General features: G+C 41.4%; 1 protein-coding gene across 5 annotated transcripts; it reads right to left on the reverse strand.

Moving 5' to 3' along the window:
* Positions 1-1,374: 1,374 nt before the first annotated feature.
* Positions 1,375-25,181, reverse strand: CCDC68 (coiled-coil domain containing 68). Of its 5 annotated transcripts, none has more exons than XM_038402830.2 (11): positions 24,608-25,181; positions 14,974-15,116; positions 14,207-14,239; positions 13,050-13,193; positions 12,302-12,427; positions 11,520-11,648; positions 9,622-9,695; positions 7,234-7,339; positions 5,899-5,982; positions 2,932-3,008; positions 1,375-1,938 (listed from the first exon to the last, which is right to left on the reverse strand). In XM_038402830.2, the coding sequence occupies exons 2-11, from the start codon at positions 15,094-15,096 to the stop codon at positions 1,872-1,874; spliced, it is 963 nt and encodes a 320-aa protein (XP_038258758.1). In that variant the 5' UTR covers positions 15,097-15,116; positions 24,608-25,181; the 3' UTR covers positions 1,375-1,871. The 5 variants fall into 5 exon arrangements, with proteins under 5 accessions (XP_038258758.1, XP_043370575.1, XP_043370576.1 ...); XM_043514640.1 differs by lacking the exon at positions 24,608-25,181 and adding an exon at positions 21,795-21,817; XM_043514641.1 differs by lacking the exon at positions 14,207-14,239 and having other exon boundaries at positions 24,608-25,029.
* Positions 25,182-26,812: the final 1,631 nt, after the last annotated feature.

Consider the following 26,812-nt stretch of genomic DNA (forward strand, 5'->3'; position numbering starts at 1 on the left):
CAGGTGCAATGTCCCACAAAATCTAGACCAGCAGTTTGAATCTAGTCAATTTAGCACTGGATTCTGATCACTGCCAGCTAATAGAACCAATATGAAAGTAGCTCAGTTCTACTGCAAGTCCTAGAATGTTTATTCCCTCACAAACAGCAACCAGGGAGGCAGTCTCGGCAGTGAAAAGGTACAGAAACAATTACTCTGTCTCCTTGAAGATGGTAGCAGTAGCTCATTTAATGCACTTAAGATGGAAGAATCCCATGCAGCGCTACAGACTAGGGAACAAATGGCTAGGCAGCAGTTCTGCAGAAAAGGACCTAGGGGTTACAGTGGACAAGAAGCTGGATATGAGCCAACAGTGTGCCCTTGTTGCCAAGAAGGCCAATGGCATTTTGGGATGTATAAATGGGGGTATTGCCAGCAGATCTAGGGATGTGATCGTTCCCCTCTATCAACATTGGTGAGGCCTCAGCTGGAGTACTGTGTCCAGTTTTGGGCCCCTCACTACAAGAAGGATGTGGAAAAATTGGAAAACATCCAGTGGAAGGCAACAAAAATTAGGGGACTGGAACACATGACTTATGAGGAGAGGCTGAGGGAACTGGGAATGTTTAGTCTTCGGAAGAGAAGAATGAGGGGGGATTTGATAGCTGCTTTCAACTACTTGAAAGGGGGTTCCAAAGAGGATGGACCTAGACTGTTCTCAGTGGTAGCAGATGACAGAAGGAGGAGTAATGGTCTCAAGTTACAGTGGGGGAGGTTTAGGTTGGATATTAGGAAAAACTTTTTCACTAGGAGGATGGTGAAACACTGGAATGCGTTACCTAGGGAGGTGGTGGAATCTCCTTCTTTAGAAGTTTTTAAGGTCAGGCTTGACAAAGCCCTGGCTGGGATGATTTAGTGGGGGATTAGTCCTGCTTTGAGCAGGGGGTTAGACTAGATGACCTGAGGTCCCTTTCCAACTCTGATATTCTATGACTTATTGGAAGGCTCGGGGAAGAAAGCTTACCTTATAAATAGCCAGACTACAACATTCCCACTTAAGTTAGATGACCATTTTCAGCTACATATGGTTATTGCAAAACAGTTTAATATCATCTGTCTCAGAAGATCAATAAATTCAGTTAAGTGCCATAGAAGGTAAGCTTTTGCTTTGCCTAAAACTGTTTCTTTAGACTTTTCCCAAAGTCTGAAAATGCTGCAATCAACATGCATAGCACATGTTGTCACTTGTGCAACCATTAGGTGAAGCTACCCAATGCCTGTATAAAAACCAAAATAACCTATTAGTATGTCATGTTCTGATAGCTATAAAAAAACCCCATCGACACACACTTACTATAGATTAGAAATGACAAGTTTAAGATGCTAACTCGGAAAGATTGAAAAGATTAAATAATTTATTAAATTCATTTCTCAATTTAAAAAAGTTTAGTCACATTACAGTATTGTGTTAAAACTGGATAAACACCAGTCTTTTTTGTATACAATTATGAAAGTTTTAGTTCGTTAATCTTGAATATCCTCTTAGCTGTTTGATGTACCTCATGGCCCATAAAATGCTTGTTGAAGATGGACTCTTCAATAGGTAAGAAGCTGTTACAATGACATATATTTCCCCATCAGCAATGTCCATAGGATGCTGCTGTCATTTAATTATACTGTATGTTACTATAAGAACACGTCTCTTCAGTTCTTGCCTTAAATCCAAATTTGTTTATTCATTTAATGAATCTTCTTCTGTACAAGTGCTATTCCTGGTGGCCAAGCATGTCAAGTTGCTGTATTATAATGGAAGGACTGAATGAAGGGTCATTAGCATAGATACACAGAGCTCCTTATGAGGAAGCTGGAACAGACACCACCGATGGACTCATCTAACCATTTTGCTTCCGTAGCCTAGCTAGCAATGAATAGGGGGATACCCCATCAATCCTGGAAGAACTAGAAAAGAGAAGGTAACGATTACTCAGAGAATGAAGCACACCAATACAAAACAAACTTAGTATAGGCATCTAGACATTTCTACTGTACCCAGATATTGGTGTGCAGTGCACTCTGTCTTTTCCACCTCCATTCTTCCCCCCCTTACAGTCTCTCATCAGAGTCCTGACTCATGGCTGCCTTCCCTCTGTAGTAATGACTCTTGCTCCTCTCCAGAGCCCATCAGTGCTGGTCCTCGGGTGAACAATTCACTTCCTCTGATGCAATTAAGGTTAATGCCACACAAGACGTGAGGGTATTCTGAAAGGGTCTTAATGTTTTTTTCCTCCAGACATTGAATGTGTAATTTTCTCTCCTATGTGATTTCACACATTGTTAAAGTGACATTAATGGAGATGGCATTCTTCAACTGTAAAATGTTTTTACAGTTGAAACTGCAAGCCTCTAAGCCCAGTCTGATACTAATCACAGTATTCAGCATCTTCACCAATTATTAAAAGCTACTTTTCAAATTTAGTTGTTGATCTGACAACATTTTGTGCAGATGCTCACTAGTTGGTGTAGTTGTATGATTTTGACTGCATTGGTGTCTCAGTAAATAGGACAGACATCACATCTCTTTCAAGACTGAGGGCACTGCCATTTGCAAGTCAGAATGCAACATGAGACAGGCAGAAGGATGCACCATTGATGGACTTATTGCCAGTTGCACAATTAAGACCCCTATTATTTAGAATGTCAATTACTTAATTTCTCTCTCACATTGAGGCTTTTGTTTTTTTTCTTTATAAAGAAACTACAGCATGAAAATGTTATGACTATTTCTAACAAGATTAAAATAGAATAATTCAAACAGTTTGGAATAAATGTGACATTAACACGCAAATAGCACTTATTAATCATTCGACACAATTTTTTACGATTAACAAAATTTGCGGACAGTGTAGGAAGAGAGATTTCAGATATATGGTAATAACTTCAAAAGAATCTTACGTTGTTGAGACACCTTTTGAAACTTTAATCTTGGGTTGGCCAGACCAGAATTCCACTTTGTATTTAAGTTCTTTATTCTGAAATTGAGACATTAAATTAATTGCATTTCCACCAGTATATTATAGCATTTAAGGAAGTCAAAGATACAATTTGTGGGTGCGATCCTCAGCTAGTATAAATCCACAGCACAGATAAATTGAAACAAGTCCAATTAGTACATTGACTTCGATAGAGCTATTCCAATTTACACCAGTTTAGGATTTGGCCTTTTGGGTCATCCAGAATGTCAATACAGTTTACAGGCACTGAGGGATACAATGCAGTCACTTTTGAAAGTCTTGGCATGCTGGCAGAGCTTCAAAACCTGAACAAACATCAATTTCCTGTGCCCAGCATTATTGTCACTGTTTGGATTTCGCTCTATTGGTAAGAAAATCCCGCACAGCTCTTTTGAAGTGTCGGAGTATTTTTGTTAGTTGAAAAGCATTTTTGATAGTTGAAAATTTTCCATCAAATCCGTTTTTCCAATACAAAGAGGAGGTTTTGACTCCACTCATTTTTATATATATTTATATATTCTTCCATCAGAAAACCAATGCCCCCAAAATATTTTGATTTGAGTATTCTGCTGCGGTGCCTCATGCTCTCATTCTCCTCAATGGCCTGGACAACATCTTGCGTGATGCATTAGTCTCCCCGCTCTGGTCTGTCTGAAAAATGGCAACAATTATCCTTTGATCTGTCTTATTCATTTAGACCGAGATCCTTGGGGGCAGGGATGGCCTTATATACCGTGCCTGGATGGGATGCTGTAACACTAGTTAGCTAATACAGGTCACTTTGAAAATGTCTAGAACTATATAATTAGTGTTATAATTGACATATCATATGTATTTATTATATTTATATATGTGTGTGGATTAATCTCCCATACATACTGGAATTAGAATCAATTTAGTGGATCTGCTATGACTGAAATTAAGATTCTGAATAGCAGAAAAGCATTTTATTTGTAATATATTTCATGTTTGTACCAATGTAAATTCCAGGATAAAAGACTAGTGTTTACAATGGGATGTCAAGAACTATATTGCTGCAATGCGTCATTACACAAAAGATTGTTACAAACTGTAAAATGTTGCCAAAAACCACACAAAACAATAACAGTATTGCTACTGAAGATTATGTAAAATTGCAAGAGGCTAGTTTCTATGCAATGCTGAAAATATGGGGTAATTATTTTGACAAAATGCACAGTTCTTCACTGTTGCCTAATGCTTTCCAAAATACCAACATGTAATATTTCCTCAGAAGCTGAAAGTGAGCAAGGGCCATTATTAAAAAGTCCAAACAAACACATTTTAAGACTATAAGAACGGCCATACTAGGTCAGACCAAAGGTCCATCTAGCCCAGTATTCTGTCTTTCGACAGTGGCCAATGCCAGGTGCCCCAAAGGGAATGAACAGAGCAGATAATCATCAAGTGAGCCATTCCCTGTCACTCAATCCCAGCTTCTGGCAAACAGAGGTTAGGGACACCATCCCTGCCCATCCTGGCTAATAGCCATTGATGGACCTATCCTCCATGAATTTATCTAGTTCTTTTTTGAACCTGTTATAATCTTGGCCTTCACAACATCCTCTGGCAAAGAGTTCCACAGGTTGACTGTGCGTTGCATGAAGAAATACTTCCTTTTTTTGCTGTTTTAAACCTGTTGCCTATTTTCATTTGGGGACTCCTAGTTCTTGTGTTAGGAGAAGGCATAAATAACACTTCCTTATTTACTTTGTCCACACCAGTCATGATTTTAGAGATCTCAATCGTATCCCTCCTAAGTCATCTCTTTTCCAAGTTGAAAAGTCCCAGTCTTATTAATCTCTCCTCATGCTGAAGCCATTCCATACCCCTAATAATTTTCTTAACCTTTTCCAGTTCCAATATATCTTTTTTGAGATGGGTGATCACATCTGCACGTAGTATTCAAGATGTGGACATACCATGGATTTATATAGAGGCAATATGATATTTTCAGTCTTATTATCTCTCTCTTTCTTAATGATGCCCAACATATATATATTATAAGCCCTATGCTGAGACTATTTACACAAATGCTTCACTTTATTTGTGGTGTGTAAAGTTTGCCATGTGGGTAAATGTTTGCAGGATCAGAGCCTAAATTATATCCTCGCGGCTAAAATTCTCATCCAGGCACTCATTTCATATCTGCATTACTGCAACAACCTCCTCTCTAGCCACCCTAAAATGCACATTGCTTCCCTTCAGTCCCTATGAAATTCAAAAAGCATTCCCTCTCCTCCCTAACTCCCACTTCCAGCCTGTGGCCTACAAGCAATTACTAAAGAATTATGATTACGCAGAAGGCTGACTGGGGAAAGTAGATACAAAAAAAAGCAATTATCCTTTCATCCCTCACCTTTAGGTCTTCATATGTTGTTTGTATGCTCAGGTTGAGCTCTTTGGGACAGGCACAGTGTCTTAGCACATATTTGGAAAGTGCCTGGCAAGTAGTGGGTGCTACCATAGTGCAAATAATAATTGTTAAATAGAAATTTAGCAGTTTTGACATTCTTCCTCCCAAACTCACCAATACTGTATATTGAATAGAAATAGCTCTAGGGACATGTAGGGTGAGAGATTTCCAAATGCACTCTGCTTTGTTCTAACTTTGACCAAAACTTACCATTGTATTCAATAGGAGCAGAGTTAGACCCTTGCTGAGTGCTTTTAAAAACCCCACCTGCAACTGTACCAACCACTCCCACTTCTCTGTCCTCAGAAAAATACTTAAAGAATCTTATCGTACCATACAGTTGGCCAAAGACAATGGTATGATCTCTTGATGACTGCTTGGGGGAAGGAAAAAGGAGACTCAAAAAGATGCAGATTTGAAATAGTTTTAGGCTCACAATTGTAGAGTTTGATGTGATACAATCTTTCCCTTTACCTGAGCTTCAAGCATAGTTATCTTTTCTTTCATAGTCTTAATTTTTTTATCTTGGTTTTGTAGTCCGATGTTCAGTTCTTCAATCTAAGAGTTAGAAAGTAAAGTTAGAAATAGTTTTCAAACTTTGTAATATATTAGATACACTTTCAATAACCATCCTTTAAGTAGAGGGATACATTTTCAGAGCATGAGGATCAAGAAAGTCAATATAGTCTGAAGTCTACATGATAAAAAAAATGCTCTAGAGAAAGTGCAATGACATGATTGGCTGGCTGACTTATTTTTATTTTTAAACAGATCATAAGTCACACTTCCACTTAGGGTAACATATCTGCATTTTTTATTCTTGGTCTCTGTGCCCACACACACTTGTTCCCCACATGCAGCTTTCTTAGCCTAAACAAGCTAAGGCTGATGAGAGAAGTTCCTACCCTTTGACGATTCACAAAATGTGAATTAAATTTTGTACAGGTAGTTTAGCTGAGCACAAATTAATACCCTTCGTGAGAGTAGCTCATATTAGTACCCTCTTTAAACGGGATGTCAAGTAATAAATATTAAAATGGTTTCAAGTTTTGTTCCAGCTTTATCTGGGATCAAATCCTTTTTGCTTTGGTCTCTGACTTCACTAGAATTGCTTGTGTGCATCAGGGAAGTAGGATTTGAGCCTCTAATGAGGAACAGCCTATAGATTTTCAGACACCTGTTTATTTTATTGACCGTCTTACACAGTGCCTGTAACTGCAGCAGCCAAGCATCATTAGAGACTCAATGTCCCCCATAAAAAGGCAGTTCATTTTGTGGAACATACATAAGAGGTCTGCAGCTCTTGCATTCATTGCTTCCTCTGCAGTAGTAGCTAACCAAACACTATTTCAGAAGCAACACTAAGTCTTCCCCTGGTGAGTGAGTATCCATGGTCTGCCACATTTTAGGGATATTCCCAATTTACCTTAAACTGGTTGGGGACTAGGTATTTCCTGATGTAGGCCTATGGTATGGGCCTGTTCTCCTACGCTCCTTAGGCAGCTACCTCAGCCCTTCCATCCCACTTGCAGGAAACAAAAACCTTCCTTTCTTCCTTCCTTGCAACATTCTATTTCAATCACTATCAGTCTGGGAGGTAGAATCACCCCCATTTTTTAAAGTGATGCCACTTTTTTTTTAATTATATATAAAATATTATATAACAACATCTATTGCTAACTGGTTTTGCATGTCCTGTGATGGAGATCATCACATCATCAATAATAAACTTCACAAAAGTGAAGGAAGCACTAAAACAAGTCTCTAATGTTTGTTCCCCATACACTAAACGTGCTTTGTTAACCGGACCTCTTGTATCACACTGCGTAGACTTTGATGCTGGGTCTGGATCACATGCTGCAAGTGAGAAATCTGTTCTTGTACAGTGAAAATCTCCACTTGAAGATCACGACAGCTGGTGGGGAAAAGATAGATTACCAATAACTTTTTCAGTTGATATTAAAGGGAAATATTATTCCCAGAAAGATCTGAGTGATCTGATAGATGCTTTCTGACCAAGAATATACAAACTCGCCATCTGAGCACCAAACTTTTGGGTTTGGCCAAAGTTGCATTTATATATGAATTATAACTATAGGCATTAAGATTCTTTTAGTGACCAGATCCAATAATTTGCATTCCACATGGGATTCCAACTCATTGTATTGGCCTTGACTCATATTAGCTGTACGTGAACTAATTTCATTCATGGTAATAAGCATAGTCTGATATAAAAGAAGGAAAAATTGTAGTTTATTTCTTACATTATCTTTAACAACAATATTCAATTATAGGAAAAACAGCACCATTCATACTTCATATTGGAAGAATAAAGTTTCGGCACAATATATTGGAGAAATTCTTCAACAGTTCATCATGGCACATACTTCCAAAGCAATAGTGTACTGCGTAGTAAGTTGGGTACGTCTAGACAGCCTGTGGCAGTAAGCCTCCAAACCCGGGTTAACAGACTTGGGCTTGTAGGGTTTGTGCTAGCTACATTGACAGTGCTTTTAGGTTGTGGCTTGGGCCAGAGCTTAGGCTCTGAAGCCTAGGGAGAGAGGTGGGCTTTAGAGGAAGATGAGCACAAACAGAAGGAGCTGGAAAAACTCTGCAACCCCACCACCACCAAACTGTACCAGAGAGGAGCTGCCCCACCCGGTGGCGCCGGGGGACCCACCATTGAAGAAGTTGACCAGACTAGACTGGACTGAACTCTACACTGTTCAGGGACAGTTATTTTTCCCATTCTCTATTTTACTTTCATTCCTAACATTAAAAAGTCAGTGTCAATGACAGAGTTTATTCTGTTTGGATGTGCATAGGAAGCTGAGAAAGATCGGCTTCTATTTGCTTACAAAGAGAAGGCAGTCCAGCTTGATAAGGTTAGTAGCAGATAAGTTTTTGTTAACTCAGACACAAATGCTAGTTTTCTTCAGGGTGTTGTCTTTATATGTTCAGTGTCTTCTCTGAAGTGCCCACTTGATCGTTATTGTTGACAAACATTTCAAGTTATGCATGGAGAATGTTTACCAAATGCTTTAAAAATATTTGCCGGTCCAGCATCTGGAAATTTTGGTAATTGAATAGAAGATAGAAATTATTAAAATGTATTGTTTGGAAGAGGCCCCAAAAGCCATTAAGATATTAATTCTTAACAGGGTGGGGGTTAAGGTGGGTAGTATGGTTTCCTCTCAGCAGGCCAACTCCTGCAATCCGTAATTATCCTCTACTCAGAATTCCTGTTAATTGAACCAAGAGTTTTGCCAGAGTAAGCATGATTTGATCTCGTGCCTTCGCATGTCAGAGTAGTAGAGAACAATTACTTATTCTCTAAATCAGAGGTGGGCAAACTGCAGTGGCCTGAGGGACCGTCCTGCACGGCCCTTGAGCTCCTGGCCAGGGAAGGTAGACCCCCGGCCCCTCCCCTGCTATCCCCCCTTCCCTGCAGCCTCAGTTCACCATGCCGCCAGTGCTTTGGGCAGTGAGCTCCTGCCAGGCAGCGTGGCTGTGAGAGCCGCCGGCCTGCCCTGGTGCTCTAGATTGCGCGGCAGCGTGGTTGGCTCCAGCCAGGTGGCGCGGCTGCCAGTCCTGGTGCTCTGAGCAGCATGGTAAGGGGGCGGGGGCGGGGAGGTTGGATAAGGGAGAGGGGGTTCCAGGCAGCAGTCAGGGGACAGGGAGCGGTTGGATAGGTATGGGAGTCCCAGGGGGCCTGTCGGAGGCAGGGGTGTGGATAGGGGTCAGGGCAGTCAGGAGATAGAGAGCAGGGGTGGTTGGATGGGGGTGGGGTCCCGGGGGACTGGTTAGGGGACAAGGACCGGGGGAGTTGGATGGATTGGGGGTTCTGAGGGGGGCAGTCAGGGGGCGGAAAGTGGGAGGGGGCCGATGGGGGAGGGGCCAGGCTGTTTGGGAAGACACAGCCTTCCCTACCTGGCCCTCCATACAGTTTCGGAACCCCGATGTGGCCCTCAGGCCAAAAGGTTTGCCCACCCCTGGTCTAAATAAACCCAGGTCTAGAAACCCTATTGCACATATCACAGGAGAACTTCTATTCTTCTTTAAAAAGTAAAGACAGTGAAGGCATTAGGCCTAACATCATGTATATATCCACTACTCGGGCCAAGTTATTGTTAGGTATTTCACTTGAAATAATCCTTCTGAACAGAAAAAGCATTTCTTCATGCACTATTTGCTCACCTCTTGGTATCTTCAGAGTTTGATAGAAGCTTCTCTTCAAATAACTGCTTTTTTTCTATTAATGTTTTCTTTTCCTAGGGAACAACGAAGTAGTAATAATGTGCACATACAAAACTTATATGAAGTGATTAACTAATTTTTCAAAAACACATCAACATATAAACCTTGTCTATCTATGGAGCTGGCTGGAAGAGATCCTAGCATGTAGCCATGAAAATGAAGCTTTGTGTGTTCTACCCACAGCCCCTTTCCTCAGCCAGCTCCACAGTGCAACAGATTGTGTGCAGATTTGTAATGCCAAACTACACAGGGTTAAACCATATCTGCTATCAGCCTGGTCAGTCAGATGTGAGGTATAGGAGGCACCTTTGCAAGTTTCAGTGCATGGGGTAAGAAACTGGAGTGGGGTAAGAAACCTATTGATGTGCATGAGGATTGCCTGAGTGTACCAGAGGGAAGGGCTTGGGAAGACCACTGAGAAATGCTTCAGGGGAACACAGTAAAGGACAGTATACTCAGGGAGAAAGATGTTCAAAGGTGTATTAAAAATATCGGAAGATGAGTTATTGTGACTGACTCTACTCAGGTGTGCAAAAAGATAGGGATCAGGGAAAATGAGGAGAGGGCATAAGGAGCTGTTCTGCCACTTGGCTGCAGGAGCATAAGCCAACCACATTTCCAGTCCTCCTGAACCTAACCATGAGAACAGGGAGAGAATCTAGCAGCACTGATGGAGTGATGAATGGGGGTTAGGGTGGAGACATGGCCCACCTCCCAGCTCCTGTACTGGTGAGGTACTGGAGCTGACCTGGCACGGGGTGGGAGAGTGCACATGTTGCCCCTGTTAAATGACATCACAGCAGCCACTCAGAATGAGCTTCCCCCACCGACTTATCTTTAGTCACTCATAATTGCTGGGGGAACTCCCACAGCTACCAAACTCTTCTACTTCCCCATCACAGGCTGCACCATACCACAGCTTGGCATGACAAGTGACAAAAATGGCCTGAAAGCACATTGCATTTAAATGCTTTTAATCTGACTTTTTGGCAGAACTGTATTAGTGATGTGTAATCTTGCTGCATTCTTAATTACTCCAGAACAGATGGTGAAAGTTAAAGTTTATGTGATATGGTCATTGCAATACCTTTCACTGGCTAACGATTATTTACTATAATTGGAAAGTTGTTCTCTATAAACACTCACTCCTTCTGAATCAGCTGAGAACTTGGGAAGGATTTTGGAAAGAAATTCACTACAAAGGGGAGGAGATTAATAGCATATTGCAATATACTGTACTTTGACAATGCAAGAGTTGGAGTTGAAGGTGTTTCCTCTTAGAAACCAGGACATTTCAAGTCTCATAAATTAGAATTCATGTATGGCAGTTAGATTAAGTTAATTGATTTAAAAATCTAGTGTTTAAATAACTGAAAGAAAAAAACCCCTGACCTCTCATGTCATTTAAAAATTACATTTAAAGGGCCTGATGCTCAGCTGATGCAAATTGAGGTAGCCTCATTGAAATCCAGGGGGCTTTTATACCAGTTGAGGATCTGGCCCAAAAACTTTTTAAAGTAATTGAACTCTTCTTTATAATTAGAGTTCAGCACGAGACTGACAATAAAGAGTGCTCAGGATACCCTTTATATTGTAGTTCTATTTAATGTAGTTCCACAGAGCTTGATATCTTTACTCATAGCACTTGTTCCAGATCAAGAGCAATATGCAAATGAGCAAGGACTGTCCACATGGCTAACAGCCTGCAAGGTCAGTATTGTGCAACAGATACTAACAAAAGCCACATAATGGCCTCAGAGACAGTGGCCATGATCCTTGCATAGGGAAGACTCCTATTGCCTATCCAGGAACTGCATGACTGGGCTCTATGAGCATACCTCTTCCATTCGTTGCACTAGTTTCTCCATGTCTGTAATCTGGTTGTACTTTTCTTCGAGTCTTTCAGTTACACAATTGGCATTTTCTAGATTTTGTTTGAGTTTTTGTTCTTGCTCAAGTTTGGAGGCCTGTGTTTAGAGAAAAATGAAAAAAAAAAAAAAGCCCAAACCAATGAATGAAGATGATTTCCATTTTCAGCAAAACCATTTTGCTGCTATTCTTCAATTTGTTGCTAGACCCACAACTGACCCTCCATGAAAATCCTGACCACTTGTAGTCAAGAAAGATCCATGCTTCTTTCCCCAAGAGTGAGCAGCAAGAGAATAGGGCAAATTCTACCCCTTTATTCCTGCCTTATTCTGAGCACTGTACCCATCAAATCTGAGACTGGACACTTGAAGTCAGGAAAAATTAAGCTTTCCTTTTTTATATTGTACTGTAGTTAAAGTTAAGCCTATAAGACAATGGAAGTCTGCATTAGAAGCCCTGACTTACATTTTCAAGAGTGACTAGTGATTTTGGATCCCTCCACATTGGGTGTCCATCTTAAAGGGACCTGGTTTTCAGAATGTGCTGAGCATCCTCTGAAAATCAGGCCCCTTTAAGGAATCATCAGTTTTTCAAAAGTCGTGTTTGAAAGAGTTAGGTCTCTATTTATACATCCAAGGTACTGATTTGTTATGTTGACATATGGAGTTGCCAGCATATTGGAGAGAAGGAACACTTGTATCCCTGCATGCTCCAGTGTTTGCCTTTTTCCACGCATAGGAAAGTGCTGTACCTGCATCAGCAGTTTATCATCTTCATGCTTTTTCTTCAGTTCTTCAGACCGACTGTAATAATTCTCATATAGACTTTTCGAGGCATGTCTTAGAGACTGTGCACCTGCTTCTCTTGTTGCATCCAGCTGGAAAAGGCCATTGCAATAGGATTAATAATGTATGTCACACTTTAAAAGTTTGGTGTGGAAATCAGGTAGCACAAAAATGATGCAGTTCAAACATGATAGCAACAACTGTTAGCACCAATTCTTGCAGAAACCCCCCCCTACAAACCCATTAAAATATATGGCAAATACAATTTAAATTCTAATTTTTGAGTAAAGGATGCAGATTTGCTATATGATACAACAGCCCCTCCTTACTGGAGATGAAGGTTGAGAGTTTAAAATGACTGATACATTTCTGACTGGTTACAAGCACACCTGCTCTAGACCACTGGCTGAGCAGACTTCATGCCAGGAACCACTGCAAGAAAATCCAAGCCCAGACCACAGCCCAACAAGCTGTAGTTCCCAGCAATCAGCTAGTTAAATTCCACCATCAGTTAGTTAAAAATCTATTTCATCCTACTGAGAAAATCTGATGAGACTCTGCAGGATTACTGCACTTCATAGAGAGGGCAAAGCCACAATGAACGATCGCTTTCCTGCCACTGCTGGGATGGAACTTTAATCCAGGCAAAACGAGATCTTCTCTTCAGGCTGATAAGATGAAATATGCATTAGAGACTTCTAAAATGGAATGCACCTTGATCTTTAGTATTTCATTCTCCCTGTTCACAAGCAAGAGCTGCTGGTCAGTTTCTTTCAGCTTTTCCATGGTTAGATTGTAGCTGGAGTTAAGCGTGTCCTTCTCAGCCTCCAACTCATTTCTGGGCACCCGGAAAGGCTGCTAAAAATGAACAAACATGAAAATAATTTATAAATGACAGCTTTAGCAGACTGGGTTCATGAAGGTAAAGCTGCACTCATCTACCTTCCTATCTCAGGCCCCCACCCTGCAATGAGCTCCAGGCACCCAGGCCTGCATGGTGCTCATTGCAGGATCATGGTCTAGAGTAATTACAGAGCAACAATCACCACAGTTTCTAGGTACTGACCAATTCCCCACCTTCAATATTAAATAAAACAGTGTTCTATTTGTGCAGCTCTCCAGGGTTTTACATTTGAAACACATCATTACCAATACATAACTGCTTTTGGTTCTCCAGAGTGTAACTTTGTACATGAGGTTAATTAACATTTAGAATATTGCAGCATATGGCGTATTATAGTATTGGGACCAGCAGTGTCGCCAATTATGAAGGTTGCCTGACACTACCCATTATAAGACCCTCTTTTAGTTGCTTATATTTGCCAGACTTTATTTATTTGGGCTAACATTTTTCATGCCAGGTGTCTCCTTCAGGATGAGCATTTTTGGAATGTTTCTGCCAAAATGGTTCAGCCATTTCAGAATGATGCTAGAGAAAGTCCCTGCTTTGGAGCATAGACTAGAGGGTGGCCTTTGTGTCAGTGCTGTGCCTTTTGATATTCTTCATATCCACCAAAGTTTGGTCAATCGCTAAGCCTTTGAATAATCTTCATTTTCACATCCTCTGTATAGATCTTAGATCTGGCTAAAATCTCCCAAATTCCATCCTCACTGAGCATGCTCCAACCCCTCAGAGCTCCTAGTGCTGACAAAGCTGTGTATGTGCCATCCCCTGAGCATGCTGTTGAGACAGACTGAAAGAGTATAGAGTGTGCAGAGAGCAACTGTGACTAGGGATGAAAGTGGGGAGTGGCACGGGGAGGCAGAGGGGAGATGGTGAGGCGTTGTGCAGAGAGGTTGGGATTGGGAGCTGCAGGGGAAGGGAAGCCTTTGCATTTGATGTGTCATTTGCAATTTTATGGTTTGCATACCTGATTTTGAATCTTTGCTAGTGTGGATCTGATCTGCAAAGAAAAGATTAGAAATAGGTCACGGAAAGAAAGATTTTTGCTTGTCAATCTGCCAGGTTATTTATTCCAGGACATTCTCCTTAGGACAGCAGCAATGCAGAAAAGTTGCCTTTGGGCATGATCACCATTGTACTCTTTTGCTTGAATACTAGAAATAAAGCATCTGTCCTCAACAAGCCAAACCGTATTGTCCAAGAGATCTCTAATGCAGAAATGGATTCATGGAATTTAAATATTTATTTTAGTGACAGGATCAACATACTTTTCATTGACCCAAAAGAGGGCCTAAGCTACAAGTCTCACACTTGTTTCAAAAATTCATCCATTCCTCAGATATTGCATCATGAATATGACTTAGGATCATAATTTTGTAACTGATACAAAATTCTCATAGAGGCGTTCCGACAAGCATTTGGTTTGCTCCCTCATATGACTCATTATAAAGACAGATGTGTATACTCCAATTAAATCCTTGTCTCAAACTGATCAATGTTCCTTGAGGTTTTGTGTTAGAATCCATTATAATTGTATTAGGCCAGAAAGAGTTTAAGGGACAGTGAACTGTGAATTTCCTCAGTAAGTCAACACACACTTGTTTAGCTTGGAAAATTTAGACAGTGTAGAAGGATTCAAATTTTTTATTTTCTTACTTGCAATGGGTTGTATTCATTGTTCTCCTCTGAATCAGAGGACAAGACAACACAATAAGAATAATGAAAAAATTGTACCTTTTTTATGTATTCTGTTTCTTCAGTGATTTGGGCAGAAGAAGATCCATAAAGGACATAGTTTCCTTCCATCCCTTGGTCATCTCTTGTTTTATGTTCTGTGAGCCTCACTGCGGTACTCATTATGTGTGCATTTCACTGCTCTGTATAGTTGGGAGAGAAGTGGATTTTGTCTTTTATTTATACAAATATCCATAGAGAATTAACTTAATTTTGTACATGCATCTACACGTCCATTGCATCATTAATAACATATACAGTAAGGCTCATAATATACAGTTAAATGCCTTTAAGACAGCTGCAAATATGACCTTGTGCATAATTTCCATATTTTAAAGGACCTCTCAAGTCTTCAAGATGTATTACTTCCCCACCCCCCAATTTACTTAAGGAAGTCCCCTATCCAATTGTTGCATCTGAATGTACATTCAAATATGCTACAGCATACAAGACATCAGTAATTTTTTTTATTGGCAATCCAAATAATTTCAGTGCAAGTATTTGCTTAGTCAAAAGTATTTTTCACCTGTCACTTCATTCCACACCTCAAAACTGGTCATATTCAATTTATAGGAGTTCCTATCTCTGCCATCTTACTCAGACTGAGTAAGACTGTACTCCAAAAGTAGTTGCATTGATTTCACCAAGACTATGCAATGCAAGAGGGGCAGAGTCAGTTCCACTGAAATCAATGGGACTACTCACACTGAAAGACAACGGCTCACTTTGAGTAAGTGGCAAGACTGGACTCAACATTGTAGCATTCCACAATATGAGTTTTTTCATGGCAGTGGGAGAGTCACCAACCAAAACAATTTTTTCTAAAGCATGGGAAAACTGGCTTTACACACCAAGAATGAGGTCCCAACCTGCTTGCAGTTATGTTTCTGTGGTACAATGGTGACATCCAGTGTCAGCTGGATTAATCTCAAGTGAACATGTATATAAACAGCATATCTCAGAAGATATGCATATATTTCACTCCATTTACCATATATAGAATCAGATTAATGAATATATTTTTTTAAAAGTCAGGTGGTCAAACGTCTATGTTTGGAGAATCTGAAATTAATTAACAATTGCTCCTGCAACAATAAGATCCAATTGATCTGTGCAATGTTTTATTAAGGTTTAAAACATTAGTGGAGGAAGAGGAAGCAGTAGATATAGAGTGAGGTTTTTCCAAAGTTTACAGATTATTTTTGGGTTTTGTACTTTTAAAATCTCATTTAAAATATGATTATTTAAAACACAAAATGTCAATTTAATAAGAACTTACAGTTGTTTCCATTTAACTCAGCAACAACAATCTGATTCCTGTACTACACGAGGCTTTGGCCTACAGCATCAGCCCTTGTTTATTCATCCCAGACTAAAATTATTGCCTTACTAAACAGGAAGTACCATTAAGTCAGCACGTTTAATTAATTAAGGCATTTTCTCATAAAACCCAATTAGGCCATTTGAAACTCTTAACGCTGTAATAAATTAGGAATGTCACTACCACCATGAGCAGCATGGACCTGGCTTGCACATTTTGCTAAAAGAATCACCAGCAACTAATCCAGGCTACAGAAGTTTTAACTTTAATATATTTCAAGTACACATCTCAGGCAGAAAACAAAAGTAGAGAAACTGTAATTTCTTTAACATATGAGCTTTGGATGCTCTTTACAAATGTTTAAGACTCCAGTTTTTAAAAAAGTTTACAAAATTACAAATCCAGCAATTTCAAGTCACTCCCTTGCCAACAATCAAGGAAAGTAAACAAAGAACTCACCATTACCACCTCACAATTTTTCCCCACTCCCAAAAGTTGAGATCATAGACAGACATTTCAGAGTGTCCTGAATGTCAAGGGATTTGGACTATTTTAGACAGGAGTAAGGGAGCGAGTCCCAGAGATGAGGGGTTCAAAGTTGAGAAAGATGCACCAGCAGCCCCTTTCTTATAAGCCAAGGAAGCTGCAGCAGTACTTCATGGTGAAAGATGTTTACTCAAACAAATGGGTTATAAACACTTGATTAAGATTTTGTTCTATGGGTCAAAACCAAACTTCACCAGGAGACTACCAGGCAGTCAGTGAAGATCATGGCAAGAGACAACACAATCAGTGGACTGCTAAATTCAATACCTGCTTTAGTTCACAATGGTCTTGAACAGGCATAGCCTCATGTGGAACTCACAGCCTATGTCTAATCTCAAGGTGACAAAATCACGACCAGTAGCACTGAGGCTTGCATCCAGCAACAAAATTCACAAAATCCTGGCTAGAATCACATGAGGACGAGTATCATCCTGACCACTGTTGCCACCTAAGAGTAGCTGGAAATCTAACCGTATCCCTAGATTTTTGTGAACACAAACCAAAGGACAGACACATACCATGGTCTAAGAGACCGAGATAATCCCGGCCATGTCTTGTATCTGCTTCCCCAATCAACATTACCTTAGTTTTATCCAGATTGAGTCTTCCCAGGTTAGCCCTCATGTATACCCCAATCTTACCAAAATACTGGGAAAGCACAGCTTTGCCTGAGTTGGACAGAATGGTGATAGACATCTGCGTATCACCAATATACTGAAGACTCGTGTCTCTTTACTAAACCTCCTAAGGGTCCCATGTACACATTCCACAGGGAACACAAGACAGAATCCTATGGAACCCCTTATACGAACACCATTGGAGAGAAGGAAAACTTGTCCTCAAAAATTAGTTGTGAATGATCATCAAGAATGGAGCAACCCCAAAAAATAGCTTCCCCCATTCCTACTGTGGTCTAGAAGTTGTGTTCAACACCACCTTGCAATCAACAGTACTCAAGGTGCTGATAGATTGAATAATGTCGGCTTGGACACTGCCGCTTCATACATAGTAAGCGGGAGACCGTCTACCAATGCAACCTGCCTGGTGTCCAAGTCATTAAATATGTGACAGAATATAAACCTATGTTCACACCCTACATGCTATTGTAATAATGTTTGTCCAAGGTGCACCTTATGAGTTTTTAAATGACACCTCACAATTTGCTGATCAATAATATCATGGAAAAATGCACATAGCAGTGTTATATGTGAAGTTATAAAAAAAGCTGAGATCATGACCAAAAGTATGTTTTCCAGATAAATCCGGGGAGTGGCCAAACTAGTTCCTCAGAGACAAAGAGCAAGATGACACCTCTGCCAGGTGTAAACAAGGCTGATGGACCATTACCTACTAAGTGACTGTTCTTTGGTAGGAAAGGGGGTAGGAACAAAAAAAAAATCTACATCTTAGCAAACAAACAGAATGGAATGTCCTTCCACACAGACTGCCTGTCACCTTGCTCCCAGCTGGAAATATTTTTCTAGAGGGGGACTGAAATTATAAAAAGCAGGGGCAAATACCCCAAGACACCCCTTCTCTCTGCCCATCACATCCTCTGCACCTGGAAAAACAAAGGAAGCAGCCATTGGACTCTGGAGGAGGGGTCCTGACCTAAAGGGTTTGGTCAGTAGGACTGCTGGAAGCATGTGGTGAGAAAACTTTGCAGGCATTTTATCGTTATTTTTCTTCTAACGATTTCTGACTTTATGCCTCATTGCTTATACTCACTTAACAGGTCTCTTTTGTAGTTCATAAACTAATTTTACTTTTTTATCTAATCCAGTATGTTCTAGTTGAAGTATCCGCATAACTCCATTTGAGGTAACAGATTATTCCCTTAAAGGAATAACAGACTTAATATATTTGTACTGTCTAGGAGAGGGCTGGGCAGTAAAGGACGTACATTTCTGGGGGGAAATCTCGCACTAGGGGTGTGCTTGGGTCACCCTGTGGTAATCTTTAAGGCTGATAAGAGCCAGGGTGTGGTTTGCTGGCTGCAACACACACAAAGACATAGCTGGGGGCGACTTACATGTTGGAGGCAGTTTGTGAGCAGTCCACATTGGAGGCTGCAGCAGCAAGGCATTGTAAAAAGCACACCAGGTACAGGGAGGGGTGACACAGCTACTCATTGGTCTTGATTGTACCCTGGTATGTCACACCATGGAAGATATTCAGTTTGACAGAGTCCAGGAGGAGAGCTAAATCACCTAGATACACAGAGCTGCACCTCTGAAAAGCAGGTCATAGGTTCTTTACACATCTAAGAAATCTTCACACTAAACAAGAATTTCTGTACGGTCATTTTGATGCCATGGTAAAGGACACAGCGTAAGATCCTTAATAGAACTGTACTGACCTTGAAATGCCAACAATTAACATCGCACCACTAGTTTGTTAAAGATAATTTTTGAAGTGACATTCTATTACGTTTTAAATCATGTTAACAGAATGAAATGATACCGGGAACTTGATTTCTTCCCCCCCCCCCCCCACACACACTTTATGCAGCTCAGAGTTGTCAAGGTTCCTTCCCCACTCTGAACTCTAGGGTACATGAAAATCCATGCCATTCAGCACAACTTATTTTATCAGCCATTTAAACAAAACAGAATCTAATACATATCTAGCTAGGTTTCTTACTAAGTTCTAAGACTCCATTCCTTTTCTGTTCCTAGCAAAATGATCACACAGAGAGAATCCTTTGTTTCTCCCCACCTCCAGCTTTGAAAGTATCTTGTCTCCTCATTTGTCATTTTGGTCAGGTGCCAACGAGGTTATCCTAGCTTCTTAACCCTTTACAGGTGAAAGGGTTTTTCCTCTGGCCAGGAGGGATTTAAAGGTGTTTACCCTTCCCTTTATATTTATGACAGCAGTAGAAAGAAAGTCACTTGTCTTACACTCAGAAAGCACAGTCTAAAGGGCATGACATTCATGGAGAAATCCTTTGGCACACTGGATAGATGCCAACTTGTGTCTTACATAGGTGTTCTGCAATATTCTAAAATTGCTACTTGTGAAGTAAGCTACATTTTCTCTGTCAGCTTTGCAGCTGCCGTGTGTAACAAGCTAGGAAACATCTGTATTATAAAAAGGAGTACTTGTGGCACCTTAGAGACTAACAAATTTATTAGAGCATAAGCTTTCGTGAGCTACAGCTCACTTCATCGGATGCACGTAGCTCACGAAAGCTTATGCTCTAATAAATTTGTTAGTCTCTAAGGTGCCACAAGTACTCCTTTTCTTTTTGCGAATACAGACTAACATGGCTGCTACTCTGAAACCTATCTGTATTATAGTTTGTGAATAAGGTGCATGCTTTCTGTATTTGTGATGAGTTACTTGCTATGAATTAGATCCAAAGAGCTTGCTATGGGAACCAAACAGAAAGGCAATAAAATGGCCCAGATAAGGAGCATCTCAACACTCAAACTCAACAGCCAGGTTTAATTACAGCATGATGAGGCAACTCCACAGCCCCAATTCTGGCGACAGAGCTGTTTTGCCACAGCTGAGAAGAGAGCTCAATGGGAACACTAAACCACCACATGTCCCTGAAGTGAAAGGGTTTACAAGAGCCAAACGAGGTTGGGCCTGTTGAGTTAACACAGTTGGGAAAACAGGGAGCTGACACCCAGAGACGCAGTCCCAGAATGGATAAACCATGCAGTTCCGCCCAGTTTGAGGTGCAGCAAGCCCAGCCTGTCACTTAAAGGTCCACTTGAGAAGGACTAAAAGGGTCCAAAGCACTGTTCGCCATATAAGCGTGACAACTAGCTCCTTTACTAGAAACATCTTTTCAGAATAGGTCCCATAAAAGTAGAAATACCTATTCTGTGTCATAGTTTGATTCTTCTTTTCACACTCTGCTATTACCTGCTTATGAAAATCTCTTTTACATGATTAGCTTTAGGTCTAGGGCAGAGGTGGGCAAACTGCGGCCCATGGGCCACATCCGGCCCGCAGGACCTTTCTGCCCAGTTCTTGAGCTCCCGCCCAGGGAGGCTAGCCCCCAGCCGCTCCCCCACAGCCTCAGCTCGCCGTACCACCAGCACTCTGGGCAGCGGGGCTGCAAACTCCTGCCGGACATCGAGGCTGTGAGAGCCGCCAGCCTGCCCTGGTGCTCTGAGCGGCATGGTAAGGGGGCGGGGGGGGTTAGATAAGGGGCAGGGGGTTCCGGGGGGTCATCAGGGGGCAGTTGGATGGGGTGGAGGTTCTGGGGGGGGGCAGTCAGGAGACAGGAAACAGAGAGGGTTGGATAGGCATGGGAGTCCTGGGGGGGGCCTGTCAGGGGGCAGGGGTATGGATGGGGTCGGGGCAGTCAGAGCGGGGTGGGGGGGTTGTAAATGGGGTGGGATCCCGGGGGAGTGGTTAAGGGCAGGGAGTCCCGGGAGGGGGCGGTCAGGGGAAAAGGAGCGGGGTGGTGGTGGATGGGTCAGAGGTTCTGAGGGGGGCAATCAGGGAGCGGGAAGGGGCAGATCGAGGGCAGGGGCCAGGATGTTTGTGGAGGCACAGCCTTCCCTACCCGGCCCTCCATAATGTTTCAGAACCCTGATGTGGCCCTCAGGTCAAAAAGTTTACCCATCCCTGGTCTAGGGGTTGGCTGGTTCATAGTTATTTTAAAGGGAAGCAGTGAATTTGAGTATCCAGATTGGATCATTCAAAGTTAATCTTCAGACAACCAGCATGAAGCACACACATATTTTCCACTTGGTTGTAAACTCTTCTCAGTACAGAATACATTTGAATGCTACAAGTTAGAATTGGATGATGACTGCAATGCAGTGTTTGCATACATTAATTTCAATGAGGAGTAGCTATTTGATTCAACAATACTCAGTAAAAATGTATTCACCTTTTAATTTGCTATTCATGAATATCTATGGAAAGTTTCTTGAGGTATTTTGTTCTCATGAATGTTTGAGCAATAGTTTGTATGAATACCTGTACTTACATGTGAACGCTGCTATTTGTGCTCAGGGAGGAATGTTTACTGTTCATTATTCTCCAGTATAAAAGGTTTAGAATCATAGAATATAGAATCATAGAATATCAGGGTTGGAAGGGACCTCAGGAGATCATCTAGTCCAACCCCCTGCTCAAAGCAGGACCAATCCCCAATTTTTGCCCCAAATCCCTAAATGGCCCCCTCAAGGATTGAACTCACAACCCTGGGTTTAGCAAGCCAATGCTCAAACCACTGAGCTATCCCTCCCCCTCTCTCATCCAATCATGGTACAGAAACAGTATCAGATGATGCTGGTTGTCAATCATACAGCACAAATATAACTGCAAATAGTCAAAGGGAACAATTTGCAAACAACCCATAAACTGAAAAATCGTTCATCTGAGTTGTTTGGCAAATATATTTATAGAAATCAGGATAGGTTCATGAAGAATGTGTGTACTGCTAAATAAACTAGATTCACTGGACAATTTATTTACAATAAATAGTTCAGGCAACTATCATACTAGAGTATTTTCCCATGAGAATATAATCAGCTATTTATTTTACTCTTTACCAAAAGCATGTGTGCATGGAGGTGTGAGGGGGCAGCGGCACGGGGGACAAGACATGCCTGGATTTTTCAACTTAAAAAAAACCAACATGCAAATATTTACTTGTCTTTGGGTGCAATGAGGGTGTCTACATTCACAGGGAGCAAAGTTCCTTATATCAAGGGACAATTATCTGTGTTGCCTGTAACTGGAAGAGATAATGCAGTACAGCATTCTCTGAAATAAATCTTTATCTCTAGTACATGCCTGATTTAGGCAAAAAGCTAAATTAATACAAGATTACAGTTGAGATGTTTATTTCAGATTTTTTGAAGTTATCAGATGTTTAGGTCCTCCAGTAGCAATAACTTGACTGGTGCATTTACTTTTACTATAGATGGTACAGGCATTAAAATTGGGGCCCTACTCTAGCAAAGCACTAAACTAGTCCCATCCACTTCAGTGGGACTACTCACACACTTAGAATTAATCATATGCTTTGGGAGGAGACAACATGTGAAGTGGTATTTTTTTTCCAGAAGGTTCTAAGTGCCAGAAAACAAAGAATTATAGTAAAAGTGCCATCAGCCATAGACACGGCAGCACAACATAATTAAAGCTGTCATCCTCACACTCCAGAGCCTGTAAATGCCCAGGACATCACCACTAATGGACCTGGCTCACAATCGCACGCGTCTCCCCTCTGACTTTTTGTCTAGAGTGATATTGTTTGATGGAAGATACACTGTTCAGTTAATTAAGCCTGGATGCTGCAAAGCCTTATGCACATACTTAACTTTACATACCGCAAGTAACCCCACTGACATCACTGAGTAAAGTTAAACTCATATGTAAATCTTTGTAGGATTGGTGCCCTAGTTTGTACATCTAAGCACAATCTTTTCCCTTCGTTGTGCTTCCATTCCTCCTTTATTCTAATGAAGTCACCCTTAGATAAAAGAAAAGGAGTACTTACTAACATGGCTGCTACTCTCACCCTTAGATGTTACTGTCCCCAAAACACTTCTTCCATTACCAGAGACACACAGCAAACATTAAGGGGTCTGCAAGGCAGATCCCTTTCTCATGTAGACGGTGTTATTGTTAAGGAGTACTTGTGGCACCTTAGAGACTAACTAACAAATATATTTGAGCATAAGCTTTCATGAGCTACACGAAAGCTTATACTCAAATATATTTGTTAGTTAGTCTCTAAGGTGCCACAAGTACTCCTTTTCTTTTTGCGAATACAGACTAACACAGCTGCTACTCTGAAACCTGGTGTTGTTGTTGTCACCATGTTGGTCCTCAGATATTAGAGAGTCAAGGTGAATAAGGTCATATCTTTTATCGAACCAACTTCTGTTTGGGCGAGAGACAAGCTTAAAGCTAGAAGAGCTCTGTGTAGCTCGAAAGCTTGTCTCTCCCCCCAACAGAAGCTGGCATGCAATAAAAAGATATATCCTCACTCACCCTATATCCCTTTCTCACGTTAGTTACTCGTGTAACTAGTCACAGGAGGGCCTGAACAAGTAAAGGGTTAGGAGGATGGGTCCCTAACTGATAGTCAAGCACTTTCATTCTCCACCAACAAGCTCTGCTAAATTTAAAACACACCACAACCATCACTTTGTTCACATTTCTAATCTCCTGCATGTCACACATTTAAACAGCCACAGCATTCCTGCCCAGGGAGAGCGTGCAAAACCCCAAAGGGTTTCTGACTGAGAGGTTTCAGAGTAGCAGCCGTGTTAGTCTGTATTCGCAAAAAGAAAAGGAGTACTCGTGGCACCTTAGAGACTAACAAATTCATTAGAGCATAAGCTTTTCGTGAGCTACAGCTCACTTCAATGCATCCGATGAAGTGAGCTGTAGCTCACGAAAAGCTTATGCGCTAATGAATTTGTCAGTCTCTAAGGTGCCACAAGTCCTCCTTTTCTTTTTGACTGAGAGAGGAAACCCTATTGCTAAGGCTTGTGTTATGCAGTGGCATCCAAGCTATGCCCGGTGCTTTCCATCCAGCCCCCAACCTAGAGAGCTGGCATAAAAAGCAGATCGTGAGTGATAAAAATCAGCTGAGTCCTCTCGACCCAGCTTCCACACCTGCGCATTTCCAGCCTCAAACGATCAATCCCCTGAATCTCTAGGGAGGGGACGTGGCAGGCAGCCCTTTCCCTTGTTCTCACGGACCCGGGGGCCCTGAACTGCCGCTTTCTCCTCCCCAGCTCTCAGGCCTGTGCAGGAAGCCAGTGGGCTACCGCTCCTTACCTGCTCTCCTCGGCTCTCTCCCCTCCCTTGCTCCTCGCCCGGGCACTCACGTCCGGGGACGGTGCAGCCCGGCCCTGGCCCCTCCCCTCTCTCCTCCTAGGCGCCGAGGCTGGAGCCCATGGGAGGGAGAAACGCGGCCCAGTTCCCCTCCGTGGTTGACTTGTAACCCCAGGAAAGGCAGGGCAGTTTCAAAGTCCATTGCCCCTGAGTTCACCGGGCGAGAGTGTCAGAGCAGCAAGTGAAGCTATTGGATTTTTAAAAATATTCAACGCTGCCCCTTTGTAAGATGAACAATCTCTGTTGGCAAATGTACTGCCAGGCCAGGGCAATTTCTTTTTCACTAAGAGCCCCCCAGCTCTGGAGTGACAAATTATTTTGTTAACGTGGCTTTGTCAAGCATATATAAATCACTACACACTAATGATCAAGGTGCAGTGCATTTCCAGGGGGTTAAGAACCATCTTGGAAGAAAGCCACGGCTCCAGGTGTGCGAAAGCCAAAATCATTAACTCCAGTCGTCACTAACTACTTCATGGCTGCCAAAATGTGCCAGGGAGTTGGGGCAAAATGCAATCCCAAAGCCCTTGAAGTTGCATTTAAGACTATGTGAGGGCTCAGAGGCAAGGAACGCTCAGCCGGGACTTGAGATTAGTATTCTGTATCTTGCTGTTGCTGACTCTAGGACAGGGGAAGGAGTATGAATCTCTTTTAAGGGGAGAGGCGGTTTCAGTTGATCTGTACAGGGATTTTCTATTACCTGGGCCCCGAACCTACGGTGTGTTCCATCCAGCATAAGACTCTACCCACACAGGTCTCATTGCAGTATTAGGATTTGAGGTTTTCTTTTTCAAAGAGCTGTCCCTAAGCCCAAAGTGTACATAAATATGTACACTTCTCTTGAAATTGTAGGATTTAATGCCCTGCACATCAGCCAGTCAGATGGCTTCAGTCATCTTTCCACACTCCATTTGACTAAGAATGGGCCACCTGACCAAACAGCAATGAGGCCCTAACAAGTAGTATTTGAAATAGTCTGTGAGGACACCTATCTTAGGTATAATTGGATCAGACTAGAATTGGAGGACTGCTGTAGAATCATCTAAAGAATCAATATTTTTAAGACTTACTGACTCCCACACAGTTTTTGAACATGACTCTTCTTAAAAGACAGCTCCTTTAAGCACAAAAATATCCAGAATCCAAATGCCTCTTTCCAGCAAAATAAGCAATCTTGAGTGCCCAATGTGCAGTTACACAGGAACAGGTATTTCAGCAGAGACCAGAATGGGTTCTTATAATAACTCTAGAGCCCTCATAACAAACAAGAGGCACAGGAAGGCTGTGAAATACCCTAAGTTAGGTTCAGGGCTCAAGCTTAGTGCTGGGTTCATTGGGCTTTTTCAACACATACTGTATTGAGTCAGCTTCAGTGAAGCTGGTTTTCTAAGATACACAGTGATATAAGCTTATGTATAAAAAGTCAGACTATAAATTCATGGATTCCAAGGCCAGAAGGGACCATTGTGATCATCTAGTCTGATCTCCTGTATAACACAGGCCATAGAACTTCCCCAAAATAATTCGTAGAACAGATCTTTTAGAAAAACATCCAATCTTGATTTAAAAATGGTCAGTGATGTGGAATCCACCATGACCCTTGGTAAATTGTTCCAATGGTTAATTACTCTAACCATTAAAAATATATGAAATTCCAAATTCTAGCCTCAATTTGTCTAGCTTCAACTTCCATCCATTGGATTGTGTTATACTTTTCTCTTTTAGATTGGAAAACCCTTAGATTGGAAAAACATTATTAAATATTTGTTCCCCAAGTAGATACTTATAGACTGAAATCAAGTCACCCCTTAACTTTCTATTTGTTAAGGCAAATAGATTGAGATCCTTGAGTCTGTCACTATAAGGCTCGTTTTCTAATCCTCTAAAGTTTCAACCCTTATATTGCTTTTCAATTGATTTAGTTCTAAATCTTGCTGTCCAAAGGCTCCATTTCCATCTAAGTAAGCTATAAAATGTCAGAGTCAACTCCACAAATCCATTAAAAGAGGAATGAGAAATTCATATTTTGGCATAGACTTGCCCCTCCTCGCATCCCGATTCTACACATTTGTGTTTTTAGTAAAACTTTAAGCTCAGTCAGAAGTTTGGGGTCTGATCCAAAAACCTGTAGACCTCAATGGAAAGACT

Source organism: Dermochelys coriacea, chromosome 5 (genome assembly GCF_009764565.3).
Source record: "Dermochelys coriacea isolate rDerCor1 chromosome 5, rDerCor1.pri.v4, whole genome shotgun sequence".
Lineage (NCBI taxonomy): Eukaryota > Metazoa > Chordata > Testudines > Dermochelyidae > Dermochelys > Dermochelys coriacea.

Bases quoted from the DNA above. Each gene is read 5' to 3' on its own strand.
- CCDC68 (XM_038402830.2), bottom strand. From the start codon at position 15,096: ATGAGTACCGCAGTGAGGCTCACAGAACATAAAACAAGAGATGACCAA. The intron at 14,240-14,973 runs GTACAATTTTTT...TTTTCTTTGCAG, and splicing joins AAACAGAATACATAAAAAAG to ATCAGATCCACACTAGCAAA. The intron at 13,194-14,206 runs GTATGCAAACCA...GTTCATTTTTAG, and splicing joins TAGCAAAGATTCAAAATCAG to CAGCCTTTCCGGGTGCCCAG.